The 17,785-nt window shown below is 44.9% G+C and overlaps 1 protein-coding gene across 3 annotated transcripts in view; it reads right to left on the bottom strand.

The window, feature by feature from the left end:
• Positions 1-17,785, bottom strand: part of Ccdc38 (coiled-coil domain containing 38) — a 43,739-nt gene that overhangs the window by 2,098 nt on the left and 23,856 nt on the right. For 2 of the 3 annotated variants that reach the window (XM_006513628.4, NM_001359749.1), the window contains 9 exons: positions 16,285-16,436; positions 14,474-14,566; positions 12,297-12,354; positions 11,311-11,383; positions 8,068-8,219; positions 6,822-6,957; positions 3,339-3,521; positions 2,263-2,468; positions 404-497 (listed from right to left, as the gene is read on the bottom strand). In XM_006513628.4, the coding sequence (XP_006513691.1) occupies positions 404-497; positions 2,263-2,468; positions 3,339-3,521; positions 6,822-6,957; positions 8,068-8,219; positions 11,311-11,383; positions 12,297-12,354; positions 14,474-14,566; positions 16,285-16,436 (1,147 nt within the window). The remainder of the gene's footprint in view (positions 1-403; positions 498-2,262; positions 2,469-3,338; positions 3,522-6,821; positions 6,958-8,067; positions 8,220-11,310; positions 11,384-12,296; positions 12,355-14,473; positions 14,567-16,284; positions 16,437-17,785) is intronic. The other variant, NM_175488.6, reaches the window with a different exon arrangement.

The following is a 17,785-nucleotide window of genomic DNA, read 5'->3' as shown; positions in this document are numbered from 1 at the left end:
TCACAAAGTAGCATGTGGCTCAAATACGGTTGTCCCAGAAAGCAGTGTTGGGTGCTAACATTGCATTCCTCAGTGCTCTACCAGGGTTTTCTTCCATGGTTGCAGGGGGTTTGAGCCAATTTTGAGAAAACCCTTTTAAACATGAGTGTTCTTGGATGGATGTTGGAAGTGTTTACACGTGGAGGGTCCAGAGACCTGTAGTTCATACCTGCCCCTCCCATGGAGGGGTCTGTCCCTTGGCTTTCTGTTTCTCAGTTACAGGTAAAGTTTTGGTGGCCTAGGAACGTGGATAAGGGAGGCACCATATTGTGTTATCATGAGAGCCTCAGAAGGGACGTGGCCTTTCTGGGAGGACAGGCCTGGTGTGGGACTGGAGCAGGGACCTACTGTGTAGGAGACAAACCTTCTTCTTGGGTTGTGCCACTGCTCTTTCCAGAGCAGCTTTTAGCCGCTCCTCCTGGTGTCTCTGCTTTTCCTTCATCTTCTCTTCACGCAGCCTGTCATAGGTGAAGAGAAAGTTATTAGAAGGTCTAGAAATAGAAAGTGAAGCGTCTACATTGTTACTGTTTGGAAATGAACTATCCAAATATAAGATTTCCATGATGATGGCTTTTAAATATTCAAGCAATGGTAAGACATTTAATTTTTTTTTTTTTTCTTTTTGTTTTTTCGAGCCAGGGTTTCTCTGTGTAGCCCTGGCTGTCCTGGAACTCACTTTGTAGACCAGGCTGGCCTCGAACTCAGAAAGCCGCCTGCCTCTGCTTCCCTAGTGCTGGGATTAAAGGCGTGTGCCACCACGCCCGGCAAGACATTTAATGTCAACATTTTGGATGAATCCTTCTCTCAGTTCCCGCTGAAGCACTTTCTATACCATAGCCACCTTAGCTCCCAGCCTCCTCCTTGACCTGCCTTTAAAGTTTAAGGGGAATATGCACATCACCTGAGTGGATTGCCACAAACTACTCTGATCGTTTTGAATGATGCCTTAAATTTAAGACCAGTACAAGCCATTTCTGCCTTTTAGGGTAAGCATTGGCTCAGACAAGGCAGTGAGTGACCCTTATGGACCTGTGTAGCGACATGCCAGTGTTTTCAGAGCATGGTAGTGTCTCCTGAACCCTTTTTTTTGAACTGGGTGCTTTGTTAGGTACCATTAAACAAAGCAGTTCTTAACCTGTGGGTCACGACTCCTTTACGGTTGAATGACCTTTCCATCAGATGTCCTGCATCATATCAGATACTTACATTATTCATAACTAGCAAAATTAGTTATAAAGTGGCGGTGAAAATAATTTTAGGGTTGGGGGTACTACAATGTGAAGAACTATAAAGGCTTGGATCACTATTAGGAAGGTTTAGGGCCACTGCTCTAAACTTTGGAGAAAAAGTTCCTTTAATAACTGGAACTGAATGCATATTACTGTTGAAAACAGATTGTCATTGCACTCCCTGGTACTGTAAGGAACCTGAGGTCATTTGGAAGGAGTTGTCCTCGGCTAAGTCTGCTCAATGCTGTGTAAGAGCTGTCTGAGTCACCTTCATTTTTACATGAGAGAGAGAATATCCTCCATGCATCAGCAATGTAACATTAATGGCTAGTATCTTTCAGACATGTTCAGTGGTTTTACATCGTTAATTTGATACATCGTCCCTATGACGTAATCACTCATCGGCTTTGCCTACATGTCATGTGGTAGTAGCAGCCATGTTATAGTGATAATCGTTCCAGACAAAATGCCTATAAAGATCCTCATTTGACTTGTAGAGATCTGCAGGGATGAGGTCTCAGGGATGACGGTCATGTGAGGTCTGTGGAGATAAATGAGTGGGGGTGGAGTGCCAGCTAAAACATTGCATAGTGTCACCTAAGAGTTGCCATTCCTTTATAGACCGAATCACCTGTGGTCATCTAAGGACAGACCCTTCACCACAGTGCAGTTCTTTCTTCACATGACAGCCTCTGAGAAATGTTCATATGACTTGAGACCCTCCTCCTTCCACCACAGCCATCCTAATTGGGTCACTTGTCTCTGATAAACCTTGTGTTTACCCAGATCGTTTGGGTCACAGTGCCCATTGCCTGTAGAAATGATAACACTTATTTCCTAAGAACATTCTCTGTGGGAGGGAGGGCAGGGCTGAATCCTCCACTGCATTCCCATCCTGCAATGTTTGCCATATAGAGACAGCTAACAGTGGGGTGGGATTTATGCAAACCAGCCATGTAACCCATTCGATATACTGAGGAGACTGTCACAGTACTTTTGCCGTCGCTCCTTCTGTTTGAGCCTTTCGATCGCTTCCACGTGTTCTCTGGGAATAGATTCAATGAGGTCGCTCAGCTCCACCAGGCGAGACTCTACTTTGACCAGTTTTTGAACTGCATTCAAGCTGCCAACCTCAGCATCTCCGATGCAGACTCTATACACTTGATTGATCTTTTTACTAAGAGAGTCTATTAGCTTTTCCTGAGCGCAAGAAAAAAAAAAGCAGAAAACGTTCCGTCACTATATGGTGGCTCACTGTCAGTAAATGCAAAATTCCATTCTACTGTTACAAGAGGAAAGCTCTTTAAGCATCATCATCATCACCGTCACCATCATCTCGTGCTGGGGAGAGGACCCAGGACCTAATACATGGTAAGCAAATGTTCTACCGCTGGGTCACACCCCACCTGCTCCCTAAATGTTTCGAAAGACAAATCACTGAGAATCAGGTAGCAAGGAGAATTTGTATTATAATTTATAGCCAGATCATTATTACAGTGACACCTTGGATTGTATTAAAATATATACAGTGTATAAATATATATATATATATATATACATATATATATACATATATATATATATATATGTAGATAGATAGATGAATAAAATTATAAGATAGTATCTTTTGGCTTGAATGTTTCTGTTGACCAGATTTCCTAAATGTTCCAAGTGCCGACAACATACACATACACATTTCAAATCACTTTGTACCACCAGTGGCTTAACGTGTGCCCCTCCCGGTTTTATTGTTGAAAACCCTATAATGCTGAATGATAGGTATGTATCCGCATATGTGCCCAGTCCCCTTCCTGAGAGGGGACCAGAGGGCAGGGACCACTGCTTATGTTACTGTGCACACCTAAAACAGTGCCTTGCACATAACTACACAATAAATGTTTGCTGAATAAACGAGTGCCTTCTTTCAGAGAAATGCATGTACAAGCAAACAGATCCCTAGGCCGACCAAACAGCCTGCTGGGAGTTTAATTTTTGAGGTCTCCGTGGGGAAGCCATTGCTTTAAGTCTAAGCTAAGGAGCACGTAGGCCGAAGCCCGCCGATCCCTGTACCTCGCCACTTCGATGTTTTACTTGATTCTGCAGTCTCTTGAGCTGGTAGATAATGTATTTCGGGAGATGAAAGGGATCCTTTTTCGCCACGGGCTGGCTGATACTCCTCAAGAGGAACTCAATAAACTTCTCAGCAAAGTAAATCGCTTTCCATGTAGGCTCCTGCCTCAGGATTGCCTGCTTCTGCTCAAGAAGATGAGAATCACCATAAAGACAAGAAAAACACACCCAAGGCTGATGTGACTCCCTCCACTGGGGAGACCCATCTGGAACCATAAGGGCCTCACAGCCGCCATGCCATCGCTTAACGCCAAACAAGGTCTGCCACTTCCGGCAGCTTGTTGTTCCCACCTCTCGCTTTAACGGATGTTCCAAAGATCCTGTTTATCACAAAGCTCCTAGTTTCTCACTTTCTAAAAACTTACTTTATTTTCACTTATATTAAAAGAACAGTCCTTAAAAAAAAAAAAAACCCTAGAGAAATATAAAATAACACAAAAGAAAACCATAAATGTGCCATGACGTCCCCTCTAGCATAGCACTTACTTTGTTTTCTATTTAGAGAACTCCACATTTCTTAGAGATAGCTAAAGGACAGACAAATATAAAAAAGAGAAAATAGTGGAAGTACCCCACCCAACGGGGCGACACACTGCATATTAAAGAGAAGAAGAGTAATCAGGATCTTAGTAGAAGATGTGGCTCATGTCTATAATCCTAGCACACGGGCTGGGAGAGTGATTGCCACAAGTGTGGGACAACATGGGCTAGGCCAGCAGGGTTAAATTTGTTTTTGAAAGAAGAAAAACCTATCTTGCCCTAATGTACATGGGAATTTCAAGAAGTTAATGCTTGTTTAAGTAAAACTGATAGGAGCATGTTCTTTTTGATGGAAAGATACTTGAACGCAGAGTTAGGCATGGACAGATGGAGACTTTATATGGTGTCTTTTTCTTTTTTTCTTTTTTTTTTTTTTTTGTCTTTTAAGATCCCTCATCAAACAGGAGAGGGAACTACAAGGCGAAAATGGATTAAGAACTAATAGAAGGAAATGAAAGATGGCTTATTATGAAAATGAGATTGAGTTCCTGGTCTAAGACAGCAAAGGAAAAAAAGGGTTCCAGAATAAGGCCAACTAGAGACAAGAGAGATGTGCAAATGGGTCCTTTAAATTGCCACTAGAGGGCGGGCTTGGACCAGAGCTACTCAAGTTGGAGGCCCTGGCAGCAGGCCAGGTTCCCCAGGGCCAGTGTTCCCCAGGGCCAGTAGGCAGGAAGATGGATCCAAGACTGGGGGTACCAGGACAACTTAGGTGTACGTCCACAGTGAACAGGACCTGATGGACCAGAGCAGTGTTTCAAACTGGAGGCTTGTCTGGATGTCCGTGTGTCATCCGTGTTGATCTTTCCATTACGATTCAAAACAGTAGCAAAATTACAGTTCTGAAGTAGCAATGGAAATAACGTCATGGTTGGGGCTCACATCACGAGGAACTGCATCAAAGGCTCGCAGCGTTAGGAAGGCTGAGAAACCGCTGCTTCAGTGCTGGCCTAGTGTGCGTGTGAGGCAGCCCAGAACTGCGTGAGACTGGGTGGTGGTCTGTGCTGGTAATCCCAGTCTCAAACAGGAGGTGCAGGAGGAGAACTCCAAGGTCATCCTCAGCTACATAGTGAGCATGAAGCCAGCTTTGGATAATGAGATTGTGCCTAACAACAGCAACCCTCAAAACAAAACACTTCTAAGTTTTCCATTTCTCTCTCCCTCCATATCACTTCATACTCTTGGAAGACTGTAAGTTATTAACACCATGTTCCAGAGTGTGCCTGCAAATTGTACACATTTATACTTGTGATTGTTCGTTGATCGAAGTCTTGAGGAACTTTTGAATCAAGTCTCTGTTCTCTGCGCATTGAGCCCTGGGCCTTTCACAAACTAGATTCTCCCTTCTCATGGTTGACTCAATGTTTAAAAGTATTGAGCATGACATTTGCGCCCCCTTAGCTGCCCTAAAGCTGAGATTAAAGTGGTTTGGTTGTGGCGTGCCGTACCATTAGCTAGCAAAGATAATTTATCTTTTATTTGACAGGGTGGTCAGCTTCACAGTTATTTAAGAGTTGGATAGAAACAATACAAGTGTCCATCAGATGAATGTCAACCAATACAGTAAACAAAGTACTGTTTAGGATGGAATATCATTCAACAAAATTCTGATACACGCCACGGCATGGATGAACCCAGAGAACCTTATGCTTTGTGACACAAGCTAGACATTACAAGACACATCCTGCTCAGATTCACGTATATGAGCTATGGAGAAGAGTCGAAGTCAGAGACAAAGAAGCAGAGGCTGAGCAGTGAAGGGACCAGGAACTTGTGTTAAATGCATATGCAGTTCTTCTTGTACAAGATCAAAAGCATTCTAGAGATTGGTTGCAAAACAACGTGAACGTATTTACCACCACCAAACTGTACGTTCAAAAAAAATGGTTACAATGTCCAACTTTATGCTTCAGTGGTGGCAGAAAAGTTCTGGAAATAGACCGTGGCGACAGTTATGCTACGTGAAGGTACTTGTGCCATTGAATTGCACACTCGAGATGGTTAGGTGGCAGAGTTTTGGTAGAAGTGTATCCCTGATGAAAAGAAATGGTTGATTAAAAACAAAAACGAAGAACTGGACGGTTACAATCAACACATTTCCTGCCACAGCTTTTGCTTTTAGTAACCCTGCCTGTCTGCATGTAGGGGAGGATGGTCATCTGTTTCCTAAAGTAGCCTGTTCCTCAAATCTACTTCTGCCTAAAAGTCAAGATCACAGCCATACATGTGATGTTAGCCCAATGCGGCGTCTTTGGATTCAAATTCCATGAGGCTTTCCCAAGAAACCAGTGGTTGTTAGAGTTTGTGGATCTGTAAACTAACCTGATCATTCATTCAACAAACATTTATTGAGCATCGACACTTAAGGGAGCTCTGGACTGAGTTCACTAACAAGAAGTTAGGATGGTCCTTGTGTGGAGGGCTCTGCATGCAGCTGGGAGAGGTGAACCTATCAGTAAAATAAAGGTGTGAGGATGTGTCATGGGTGCTGGGAGACAAGCCAATCTATTTAAGCCCAAAGAAGTTGACACATATTCTAGGCTCTGTGCTTGGGCCAATTTTCCATGCAGTATTAAGTGTGTAGGTTCATGACATGTTCTGTCATTGAGTGGTCACATGAATTTGCCATCAAAACGAATAAACTATATCACACACAACATAGCAACAAAGAAGGGCCATTTGAAATAACTAGAACAACATTTCACGTGAACCCCCTGGACGATTCTTCCATATTGACAAAATAATTCCACGCACTGGTTTTCCACACCCCGTCAACAATTTATGGATTGCCCTAACTCTCCCCGTGTGTCAAGTGCTCAGCACCCAGGGAGGCCAGATCATTACCGGGAGACAAAATAAAGTTACCACAGGCCAAGAAGGTACCTGAGCATCGGAATTGAATTCTCCAAAACTGAAGAGCCTGGACCTCAGCTCCAGCTCTGCTGCCTTCTCCTCCTCTCGTTCACAGTTCATCCTGAGCATATGTTTGTGCTCCAGCAGGAAGGAGATGTTGTTGTTTCTATTGCAAAAGAAGGAGGGGACCCTCGTCTGTAACTCAAAGTTGAGGGACTCAGCCCTCTTGCTGGCCACATGTCAGCACCTGGCACCCAGCAACCACAAAGGGGTCAGCGTGTGATGACATGGCCAAAGTGCATGTGTGTGCATTTGTCATGCGAGTGAGAAAGGTGGGGGGGGAGGGGAGGGGGGAGAGAGAGGAAGAGTGAGAGGGAGGGAGAGAGGGGAAGAGGGAGAGAGAGAGAAAGAGGGAGAGAGGGGAATGGGGCAAGAAGGAGAGGGAGGAAGGGAGAAAGAAGGAGAAGGAGGGAGAAAGGGAGAAGGGGGAGTGAGGAGAAGGAGGGAGAGGAGGGCCTGTGCTCACCACGCACGCACACAGGTCACAAGAACAACCTCAGGTATCAATCCCCATTTTTCACCATGTTTGAGAAAGGCCTTCTTCCTGTTCTTCCTTCTTCCAAAATGTGTGTGTGTGTGTGTGTGTGTGTGTGTGTGTGTGTGTGTATGCGACGGCCTATGTGGACGTCACAGGCAGCTTGGAGGACTCGGCGCTCTCCTGCTACTATGTAGATTTCAGGGATTGAACTCTACCTTGGCAGCCTTTACCCGTCTCAGTGGCCTGGGGTCCTGTTTTGGCAAATGCCAGTGACCTTCTGGGCCGTCTCTTGTCTCTGCCTCCTGTTAGGGGCACTGGGCTCACAGGTGTGCACTACTGTGTGTGGCTTTTGTGCAGACTCCCCTCCTCATGCTTGGTCAATAACTGTTCGATCCCCTGAGGCAGCTCTCAGGCCTACAGCCAAGTCCACGGGAGGCAAATAAAAGCTTACATGCAGGTGTTAATTTCCATTGGAACAGATTTTCTGTCCTGAAGGCAGTGATGCCAAAGGGCACCATTTCAACCCCTCCAGCTAGGAAAATGCTTCAAGAGCGAGAGGAAGCAGGAGGAAAGTTAAACTCAAACCAATCTAGTCTGACCAGATGTCAATTCTTCCTTTGGACCCATCATGTAAATTGTTATTAATTAAAACCCCAGCCTACACCAGGAGAGGGGCCATCATGAGTGGTTGGATATGGTCTCTGCTTAGTGACTGTTGAATAGGAGGAACCCACTCACATCTTATCCTGTATAAATTTTTCTCTTTTGTTGACATCTTCGAGATTCTCATCCACATCTTGGGAATACTGAACCAAGGTGAGGTTCTGCTCTTCCAGCTCCGTGAAGACCTGCAGCAACTCCTCTGGCTCCTTGAAATAAATCTCTGGCAGCTAGTCAATCAACAGGGAAGAGAAGTGTCTCATAATACGCTCATGTGATTTGTCTAGACAGCATAGGGAGGGAGCTGTCACTCAGCTCTCCACCCATGTGGCAAGCTACTTGAGAAAGTCAACTTTTAAGGAGGGACTATTTACGTTTGCCCTGGGACTATGGGAAGTGCATAGTGGCAGAGTAGCCGGTGTCAGGATCGCATGGCGGAGGCCACTTCACTATAACCACGAGGTAAAGAGAGAAGACACCAAGGGTCCCCTTCTCTTTCAAGAGCCTACCCCCAATGACCTAACTTCCTTCCACTAGGCCCCATCCTCAAAGACTCCACATCTCTGCAGATGTCACAAGGTCTGCAGCGGTGACCCTACCCTCCCAGCAATAGCTGGGGACCACATTTGGAACACAAATGTTTTTGGAAATGTTCTGGATACTCACAACAGCTTGGAGTATGGGGGGGGGGGGCGAGAGAATCGTAAAGGAACCTTGTTCCCAGGGAGAGATGGCAAATGGGAAGAGATGATTTGGGCTATGGGGAAAGATGGGGGATGTTAAAGAGGAAAAGAGGGAGGGGAGGAAAGGAGAAAGGTTTTATTAGAGGAGAAGTAGAGGGCAGGAAGGGTGGAAAAGGAAAGATAAGATGAGGAGATAGGAGGCTGATGAAGGCTCATTTCTTCCCAAGGCTAATTATTTGATATGTAGTGGCTTTTTAAGAATATGTATTGCCTTGGCAAGAATTTTCAAAGATGACATATATTAATACATGTGTTCATTATTATTATTTATAGCAGCCTTGACACAGACACAACAGAAATATTCATAGATAGGCGAATAAAGGAAATGCAGTACACATACACACAGTATGGAATATTATTCAAAGAGATGTTTCTTCTACAGTACATTTGTGTGTTTCTGCACATGTGTGTGCAGATATGTGTGCACATGCCACAGTGTTGGGGGCTGTAGGAGAATCTCAGGTGTGGTTTCTCAGTCTCTCTCTCTTCTCTCTCTCTCTCTCTCTCTCTCTCTCTCTCTCTCTCTCTCTCTCTCTCTCTCTCTCCAGAATCTTTGGCAGACCTGACACTCACCCAGTAGGATGGACAGGCTGACTGACCAGCAACCTCCCTGTCTCTGCTTCCTGGGTGTTAAGATTATAAGCAGTACAGCACCATTTTTTTTTAAATGGGTTCTGGGACTGGAAATCAGGTCTTCATACTTACAAGGTGTCTTACTTAGGACTTTATTGCTGTAAAGAGACACCATGACCACGGCAACTCTTACAGGGCAAACATTTTAAATGGGGCTGGATTACAGTTCCTGAGGTTCAGTCCATTATCATCATGGCAGGAAGCATGGCAGCGTGCAGGCAGACATGGTGCTGGAGAAGGAGCAGAGATCCACAGGCAGCAGGAAGAGACTGAGGCATACTGGCCAGCTTATAAGACCTCAAAGCCCAGGGCAGGTTTGATGGCTCAGTGGTTAAGAGTACTGGCTGCTCTTCCAGAGGTCATGAGTTCAATTCCCAGCAACCACATGGTAGCTCACAACCATCTATACGGGGATCTGATGCCCTCTTCAGGCAGGCGGATGTATATGCAGCAGAGCACACTCATACATTAAATTTAAAAAAAAAAAAAAAAAAAAAAGACCTCAAAGCCCACTCACAATAATACACTTCCTCCAACAATACCACTCCTACTCCAACAAGGCCACACCTCCTAACAGTGTCACTTCTCATGGGCCAAGCATTCATGCACATGAGTTCTATGGGGTCATTCCTATTCAAACCACCACATAAGGCAAGTAGTGTACCTATTTGCTTGCTTCCCAGCCCCATTACGGTGTAATTTAAGTGAGCTTTGAGGACCATTACGTTAAGTGAATGAGCCCAGTCTCACGCACACAAAGCCCAATAGTGCACGAGATGCTTATTTAAATATTTAAATACATATTTAAATAGCCAGTCGCTTAGAACCAGAAAGTAGATAGATGGTTGCCAGGGGCTGGAGGCTGGAGGAGGGATATTAGATGGGCGCAGTGCTTTAGGTTTGCAAGATGAAGATGTAGAATCTGCTATCCAGCAGGGTGTGCGTGGGTCAACAGTGCTGCCCTGCACATCAGAAATGTTAAGTTGGACAATCATGTGTTTGAGCACAGGTTTAAAAGCAGGATGACCTGGGTAAGCTATGTCCTGTGTCATCATGAGTGGCGTTGGTGGGGTTGTTTTGTTTCTCTTTAAAAGCACACACACACACACACACACACACACACACACACACACACACACACAGAGAGAGCAATCTAAGACTAACAATTTTTACAGACGGGTGGTAGAGTATGTATCTTCTCCAAATCCTTCCTTTCCTTTTATGTTCTGTTCTGTTGTTTTGCTTTCGTTTTATTTATTTGTTTGTTTGTTTTTGTTTATTTATTTATTTATTTTGGTTTTTTTTCGAGACAAGAGTTTCTCTGTATAGCTCTGGCTGTCCTGGAACTCACTTTGTAGACCAGGCTGGCCTCGAACTGAACTCAGAAATCTGCCTGCCTCTGCCTCCTGAGTGCTTGAGACCAGGGCTCACTAGGTACCTCAAGCTGGTTTAGAACTCACTAAGTGGCACAAGCTGGCCTTGAGTTTTGTTTTTTGTTGTTGTTGGTTTTGGTTTTGAGGTTTTTTTTTTTTTTTTTTACTGTTGCTGTTTTTTATTTGGTTTCATTTTCTTGAGTCGGGAGTCTCTTTGTAGGCTAGGCTGACTTCCCACTTGCTAAATATCTGAAGATTACCTGGGACCTCAGGCCTCCTGCCTCTGCCTCCCAAGAGTTTAGATTACAGGCCTGCTTTGCATACCTAGCTTCTTGGCCTGAAATCTGTGGTTCTCCTGCCTCGCCCTTAAAAGGGTTGACATATTAGCTTCTTATACGTTTGCTTTTTATAGATGACTTGATGACAAGTATTGGCAATTGACAGGATTTAAGAACAGTATCAAATCACATTCCCTCCGGAAAACGTGTGGTCTGTTTGGAATAGGATATTGCAGAAGAAGTGAAAGAACGTGTGCACCACATACAGCCAGAATCAAGAAACAGTCTGCTTACCAGATCAAACTCCACGAGCTCGTCCTCTAGAAAGTACTCCAAACTGTCCTCGGAGGCCATGCTTTCAGGACGACTGTAAAAGAAAAGAAGCGAAAGAAAACCATTTCTAAGGAATTTTCTGTGAGCGTGTTTGTTTTTGTTACTGAATTGACTCTGAACCCCAACTATCACCAAGTTCTTTTATTATTATCATTATCATTATCATCATCATCATTATTATTATTATTATTACTTCATTTTTATTTATGGGAAGGGGGTTTGGCTGCATGTATGTCAATATACCATGTGCACGTTTGGTGCTCATGGAAGCCAGAAGAGGAAGCCAGATCCCCTGAGTTGTGGGCCAACGTGGATGGAGTAGGGGCTGCCGGGAGAAGAGGGAGGTGGACATGACCATAAAGGGACATGAAGAAGCCAGTGGTGACATTTTGCACTTGATTGGTCCCGGGTTGATATCCTAGCTGAGGCACTGAGCTATGATTTGGCACAGGATTCCTACTGGAGGTTCTGGCAGTCTTAGCTCAGACTCCTTGCTTCCGGCTGTCATGCCTGACCCAGTCACATTATCTTCTCAAAGCACCTCTGGGTAGCTTGGATTGACAGTGAACAGTTTATAAAATAATGAATTCATAATCAAGTTAGGGAAGAAGCAAAAAAAAGGAAGTAGAGATGTTTTATGGTCCCACTGCAATAGGTAAATGAAGGGTGAATCTGTGGGTGCACAGGCTATAGGAACAGCTAGGAGGGGAGACCATGGGTCTGAGATCTCTGGTGGTTCTGGTGACTGGAGGTAGTGGGTCCTTATAAAGAGAGCAGAATTCTGGGGCATCTCGGGAGTGCACACACTTGGGCCACCACGTACTCCACTGTGTGTGACACCAGGTTTGGAGAGGAGGTCTTTATGTTGACCCAAAGCTAAAAAGACTCATTTTCTAAAAAAGCCCTTCACAGTTTTCATCAGAATTCATTAAATTTGTATCACATACGTGAACCCAGATGACTTCCTAGAGTCTTGGCCCAAAGTATGTTTCCCGTGTCTTCCTCCTGTTCAGAATGTCCAGGTGAGGTCCGTGCCACACGAGATGGGAAAGGAAAAGGGGAACACAATTAGAGAGAGGTGAGTCCTTGTCGACTGATGCCAGCTACTATGTGCCTGTTCTATTTCCATTTTTTAAAGCACAGTTTTATTATCAAGAAAGCGGTCATATGGAAAAGTGGGGGCCCTTTCATTCCACTGAAATTGGACGCCGTGCAAGTGTCCGTGGAGTGTGACGTGACTCCGGAGACTCGAGGATGAGGGGCAAAGATGAAGGGGTGCGAGCTGTGGTTCCGATTTTTCCTATATCAGCAATATCAACTTCTAGTTACAGGGTTCAAAAGGATTAAGGAAGAAAAAAAAGGTGATGGCCGCCTCCATTCTTAACAGGACATGGAGAGCCCTGCCTTCCAGCTGGGGGCCTTTTGTCCTTAACTTCCCTGCATCCATGCGCTTCATCAAGATCAGGGCCAACCCTCGGTTGAAACTAACCATTGGGCAAATGCTGGCCCCGAGAGTCCTTATCCACCTGCCCAGTTCATACCAACACCTTTATGGCTCCCTGTCATTTGTTCTATTCTACTTTGAATCCACACCCTTGCCACCTTCTACCTAGTAAGCTCCTACGCATTCTTCAAAACCCTGCCTCACTGTGACCTGGCCTTCAGAGATTCCTGTAAATGCATCACGTAGAGGTCACATGCTAGGCCTTTTCCAAAAGAGCCCTCCCCGCCTATCCCTCCTCTGACGCTCTCTCTTCATTGTCCTGTATAATGCCGGGGTGCTGAGCTGCCTTCCAGTTGTCTTTGTGTACCCCAAGTCATTAAAGTTGCCCAGCATACATTGTGTGCCTTTGATAAATATGAACTGAGTAAAGGAAAGAAGAGGGAAGGGGAGAGAAAGGGCGGGGCATCTCATACAATATTGTCTTCGCCTTTAGGATGTGCACATATTACTGAAACCATTTATAAGAGGTGCTGTTGGGGCTGGAGAGATGGCTCAGCGATAGAGAGCGCTAACTGCTCTTCCTGAGGTCCTGAGTCTAATTCTCAGCAACCACGTGGTGGCTCACAGCCATCTGTGACGGGATCTGATGCCCTCTTCTGGTGTGTCTGGTATGTACTCATATACATTAATTAATTAATTAATTAATTAATTAATTAATTAATTAAAAAAGAGGTGCTATTTAAATTGAGTAATACTTCATTTCAGAAAACACTACTGATACCTACCTCTTCTCCCTTCCATCTCTACTTGCTACCACAGATGTCCCAATGGGCAAAGTAATGTGTGTTGTGTAGACTCCAACTGATTGACTCTTAAGTGTGAAAAATAAAAACCATCCACTTTTAATTAGCTGGCTGAATGGCCAGGCATGAGGCTTATATATCATGGTCATTTCTGGACAAGTTGTAATACTTTCCCCCTCAATCCTAAAATATACCTGCTGCTTAGTGGCAAGATGAAGGAGAGAGGTCCCAAGAATCGGCCTGTATTGGAATGACCACTGGGTGGTGCCAGGCAGAGGAGGGAAGGCGGTGTGATGGGAACTAGGATCACCTAAATGGCCAAGACTGTCACACAGGAAATGTCCTTAAAGCTAGGAAGGACCTCAGGTCCTGTGGAGAGAGACTGTCCACACAGGACACATCCAAAAAGCCAGGACCTCAGGTCCAGTGAGTTTTCAAGAGAAGATGGATCCAGATATTTTCATGGCATCTGGTGGTTTTTAAGTGTTGATTTTCCAACTCAAACAATGTTAAAACGCCGGGGCCAAATCCCTGGTCTGCCACGGTGATGGAGAACCTACCTAGTGGTTGACGTTGGTAGAGCGTCCACACTTGCTCTCGTGTCTCAGGCTAGATAGGGGACTGTCATTACCGAAGGCGGACTTGAATCAGAGGACAAGGGGGCCCATCTAGGTGGACATTTAGGATGAGATTCCTGTCCACTTGGACATTGTGATAATATCACAAAGGAGAGACAGAGACAGAGATAGAAAATGACCAGCTCCCCAGCATCAGTGGTGATGTGGGCATCGCCCCCAGCTCTCCGGCAGAGTTGCCCTATGAGCACATCCTCCCTTTGGAGGCTCTGGTCAGCACAGTCACAGGCTTCAGCCCTCACCTTGGCTTCCTCGCCTTGAACTCCATTCTTCTGAAACTGACATCTTGTCTGAGTCGATGCTGTTATCTCCTTTAGCTGTATTTATGGAGAATTCTAAACATGGGGTATGAAGAGGAGGGAACGAGTGAGCGTTTGTGGGAGGAAGGGGGGTTGGGGTGGGGCAGGGGATACGTTTCTGAGAGTGAGAGCTTTGCCTCTCAGCATGAAGGCAGAGTCACTGGGCAAAGCTTCCCAGGATGGAGAGGTGGGCTGGAGACCCTGTATCCATCAATGTCAACTCTCCAATGGTTGAGGACTGCTCTCGGACACAGGGAGAAGAGATGAGAATAGACCATTTATGGCCAAGGAGATATCCATTTCCAACATCAGCCCATCATAGTTCCTTAAACCCTGCTGTAGCAATCGATCCTCATTGTCTGAGAGCCTGCCGGGTCCTCAGTATCCTCGCTTAGTCTAGGGAAAACTAAATCTGAAACTCTCTCGTGAAAACACGCCCCGGCTTTACTTCCGTTTTCTGTCTTGCTCAACATCTTTTAATGGGCTTTGATCAAGTGCCATCACTGATGTCCCTGACAACCCTGCAAGACAAATTCTCCCCGATTTTTAGTTTGCCAGTCTCCGTAGTGTAAATGCTTGGATCAGCTGTGCTCCCTCTAGACTCCCTGTCCTTGTATGGGATTCCTGGAGATGCTGCAGGCAGTAGCTCAGAATTTTGGCTCTCACCTAATTGCTTTGTCTGCTCCTAAGGGTTAACTTTGCTGTGTGCTTGGCGACCAAAGTCCATCTGTTCAATATTTCAGAATTTTCTTCAAGAAGGAAGTGAGCCTGGGCCTAGCTACTCCAGTGTTGCTGGGAATAAAATCTTCTGTTTGGATGTCGCTCTGCTTGGATCATATATGAAATTTTCTGTAATAGGCTCTATCTTTGCTCTATAACTGCACACTAATGCCAGCACAGCACTGCTCTGATTATTGAGACAATGTACTTAAATATTTAATCATATATTTGTATATAAGATTATTAACGTATTTAAATATATAATACTTAAAGTACTATTAGTGACCCACCCACTCCCATTACATTCTTACATTAAAAGCATTTATTCTTCTGTATGGGCCTCAGGAAAGTCCTCTCCACTCTGATACTCAACTTCCTAAAAATCCCTCAGTAACTGGATTTTTATTATAATTTTACCAAATGCACTTATTTCAAGAAAATTGTTAACTTTACAATTCTTCTGATATGTTCTGCAGACATATTTTCCTATTTGTCAACCCCCCAGGTCATACACATTGAAGTTGTTCTTTTCCCAGCTTCAAAGTATTTGTACAGTTTCCAGTGAATAAATTTAGTTTATTAAGTTACAATATTAGGTTAACAAAATATAATTGATTTTGTATCTATTGCTCAACTCTAGAAGCCTTTAATAATAGTTTTTGAGATGCTAAATAATGTATTTTTTATGTCCATGTGCTCATTTTTATTTCTTATATCTGAAACTAACCTGACTTTCCAAATTAATAAAAAAGGTAGAAAGAGGACCGGAGAGATGGCTCAGCAGTTAAGAGCACTGGCTGTTTGTTTTTCCAGACGACCCAGGGTTTAATTCCCAGTACCTACATGGTGGCTCACAACTGTCTGTGACTCCGGTTCCAGGGGATCCGACACCCTCACACAGACATACAGGCAAAACACCAATGCATATATAATTAAAAACCATTCTGACTATTGAAATAGATAACAAACTTTGAGCAGAGCCACTCTAAATAATAAGGGGCATTGCCTAGCTTGACTTATGACCTGTGACTTACTTTCCAAGATTTTTGGAAGAATGTGGTTGCTTTTGGACGACTGGGCCCTTTTTTGCGATTGCTGTATTTGCCATTGTTTTGGGGACAACTTCAGCAGGAAGAATCCATATTTCATGTATTCCTTGAGGAGGAACTCTGTTTTTGCTATATCACTTCAAAAGAAAACAAGGATGTCATGACACCGCTGTGAATGCCTTCTCGCCGTCATTTGCTCGCACGGCAGCACACCTAACCAAACTTGCAAACACACCCATAGACTACACACTTCTGAAAGATATGAGCAGAATACACCCAGAGGCTGGCATTTGAATAGACAGACCCAGTGAGACGCCCATATACCATGGGCTGCTGACAGACTTACTCAGCTGGTTTATTTCTGTCTGAAACCTTCTATTCTAGGAAGCTCCAGGCATATGAAGAACTCAGAAGGTGGAAAAGATGGTGGGTATGTGAGGGGAAGAAAGGGAGCGACCATGTCAGAAAGGCCTGACATGTGTAAGCAGTGTGCAGAAAGCCCGCGTGGCCGCTCACTCGGCACAGCATTTAACAAATAGGTATCCCTGGGGCTGGAGAGATGGATCAGAGTGTGAGAATGCGTACTGCTCTTGCAGAGGACCCAAGTTTAACTCCTAGTGCCCAAGTCAGGTGGCTCACAACCACCAGGGAGATCCGATGCCTCTAACCCCAGCAGGCACTTCCACCAGAGGGCACGTCCACAGACACACATAATTACATGTCAATCTTGAAACAACAGATGTTCTCATTCCCCTCCTTTGGAAGACCTTAGGCAGGTGCCCATGTTTCCACCAACAATACCTAGAGACTTGAGCTAAATGTTTTCCCCGGCTTCACATCGGTTTATCCCAACCACGTTTCAAACAGACCCGTCAGCAAAGCTGAAAACCGAACAGGAAGGCCCAGGCCTGTCTTCCTCAGTCAGGATCTCATTTGTCGCCTTACCATGGTTGTGGTTGCGTCACCTCAAAGGCTCAGCCTCAATCCCTTAAGTCAGAGCTTTTCCCAGCCCATTATGAGTGGTCTCCAGGGGTCAGCATGCAGTTCCTCTTGTTCAGTGGTTGGGAGGTGGCAGAAGGCCCTCATCCCACCTCCCAGATGTGTCACAGAGACCACGAGGTGAGATGATTGCATGGCTTTCTTGGAAAGGTTTCCCGAGAAAGTCATTTCTGCTTTTCAAATACTTTCCATTCTCGAGCCGCCTTACCACAAAGGGAAGAGCATGCTCCGTTATCTCGCTCACCCTTCTAGAATGGGGAGGCACATAAAGCAATGAGCAAGGCTGTAGAGAGGTGCTGCCAAGTGGATGCTAGGCAGAGCATAGTCATTCATGCAAGCGCCAAGTCCACTGCTCTGCTCACATGTGGAGCCAACCGGATAGGAGCAGCAGTGGTTCTCAACCCCCGGGTTGGGACTCCTTTGAAGGTCACACCTCAGATATCTGGGATAGCCAATGTTTACATTACCATTCATACTAGTAGCAAAA

Source organism: Mus musculus, chromosome 10 (genome assembly GCF_000001635.26).
Source record: "Mus musculus strain C57BL/6J chromosome 10, GRCm38.p6 C57BL/6J".
Classification (NCBI taxonomy): domain Eukaryota; kingdom Metazoa; phylum Chordata; class Mammalia; order Rodentia; family Muridae; genus Mus; species Mus musculus.
The sequence above is the reverse complement of the archived record's forward strand: the minus strand, read 5'-3'. Positions and strand labels throughout refer to the sequence as shown.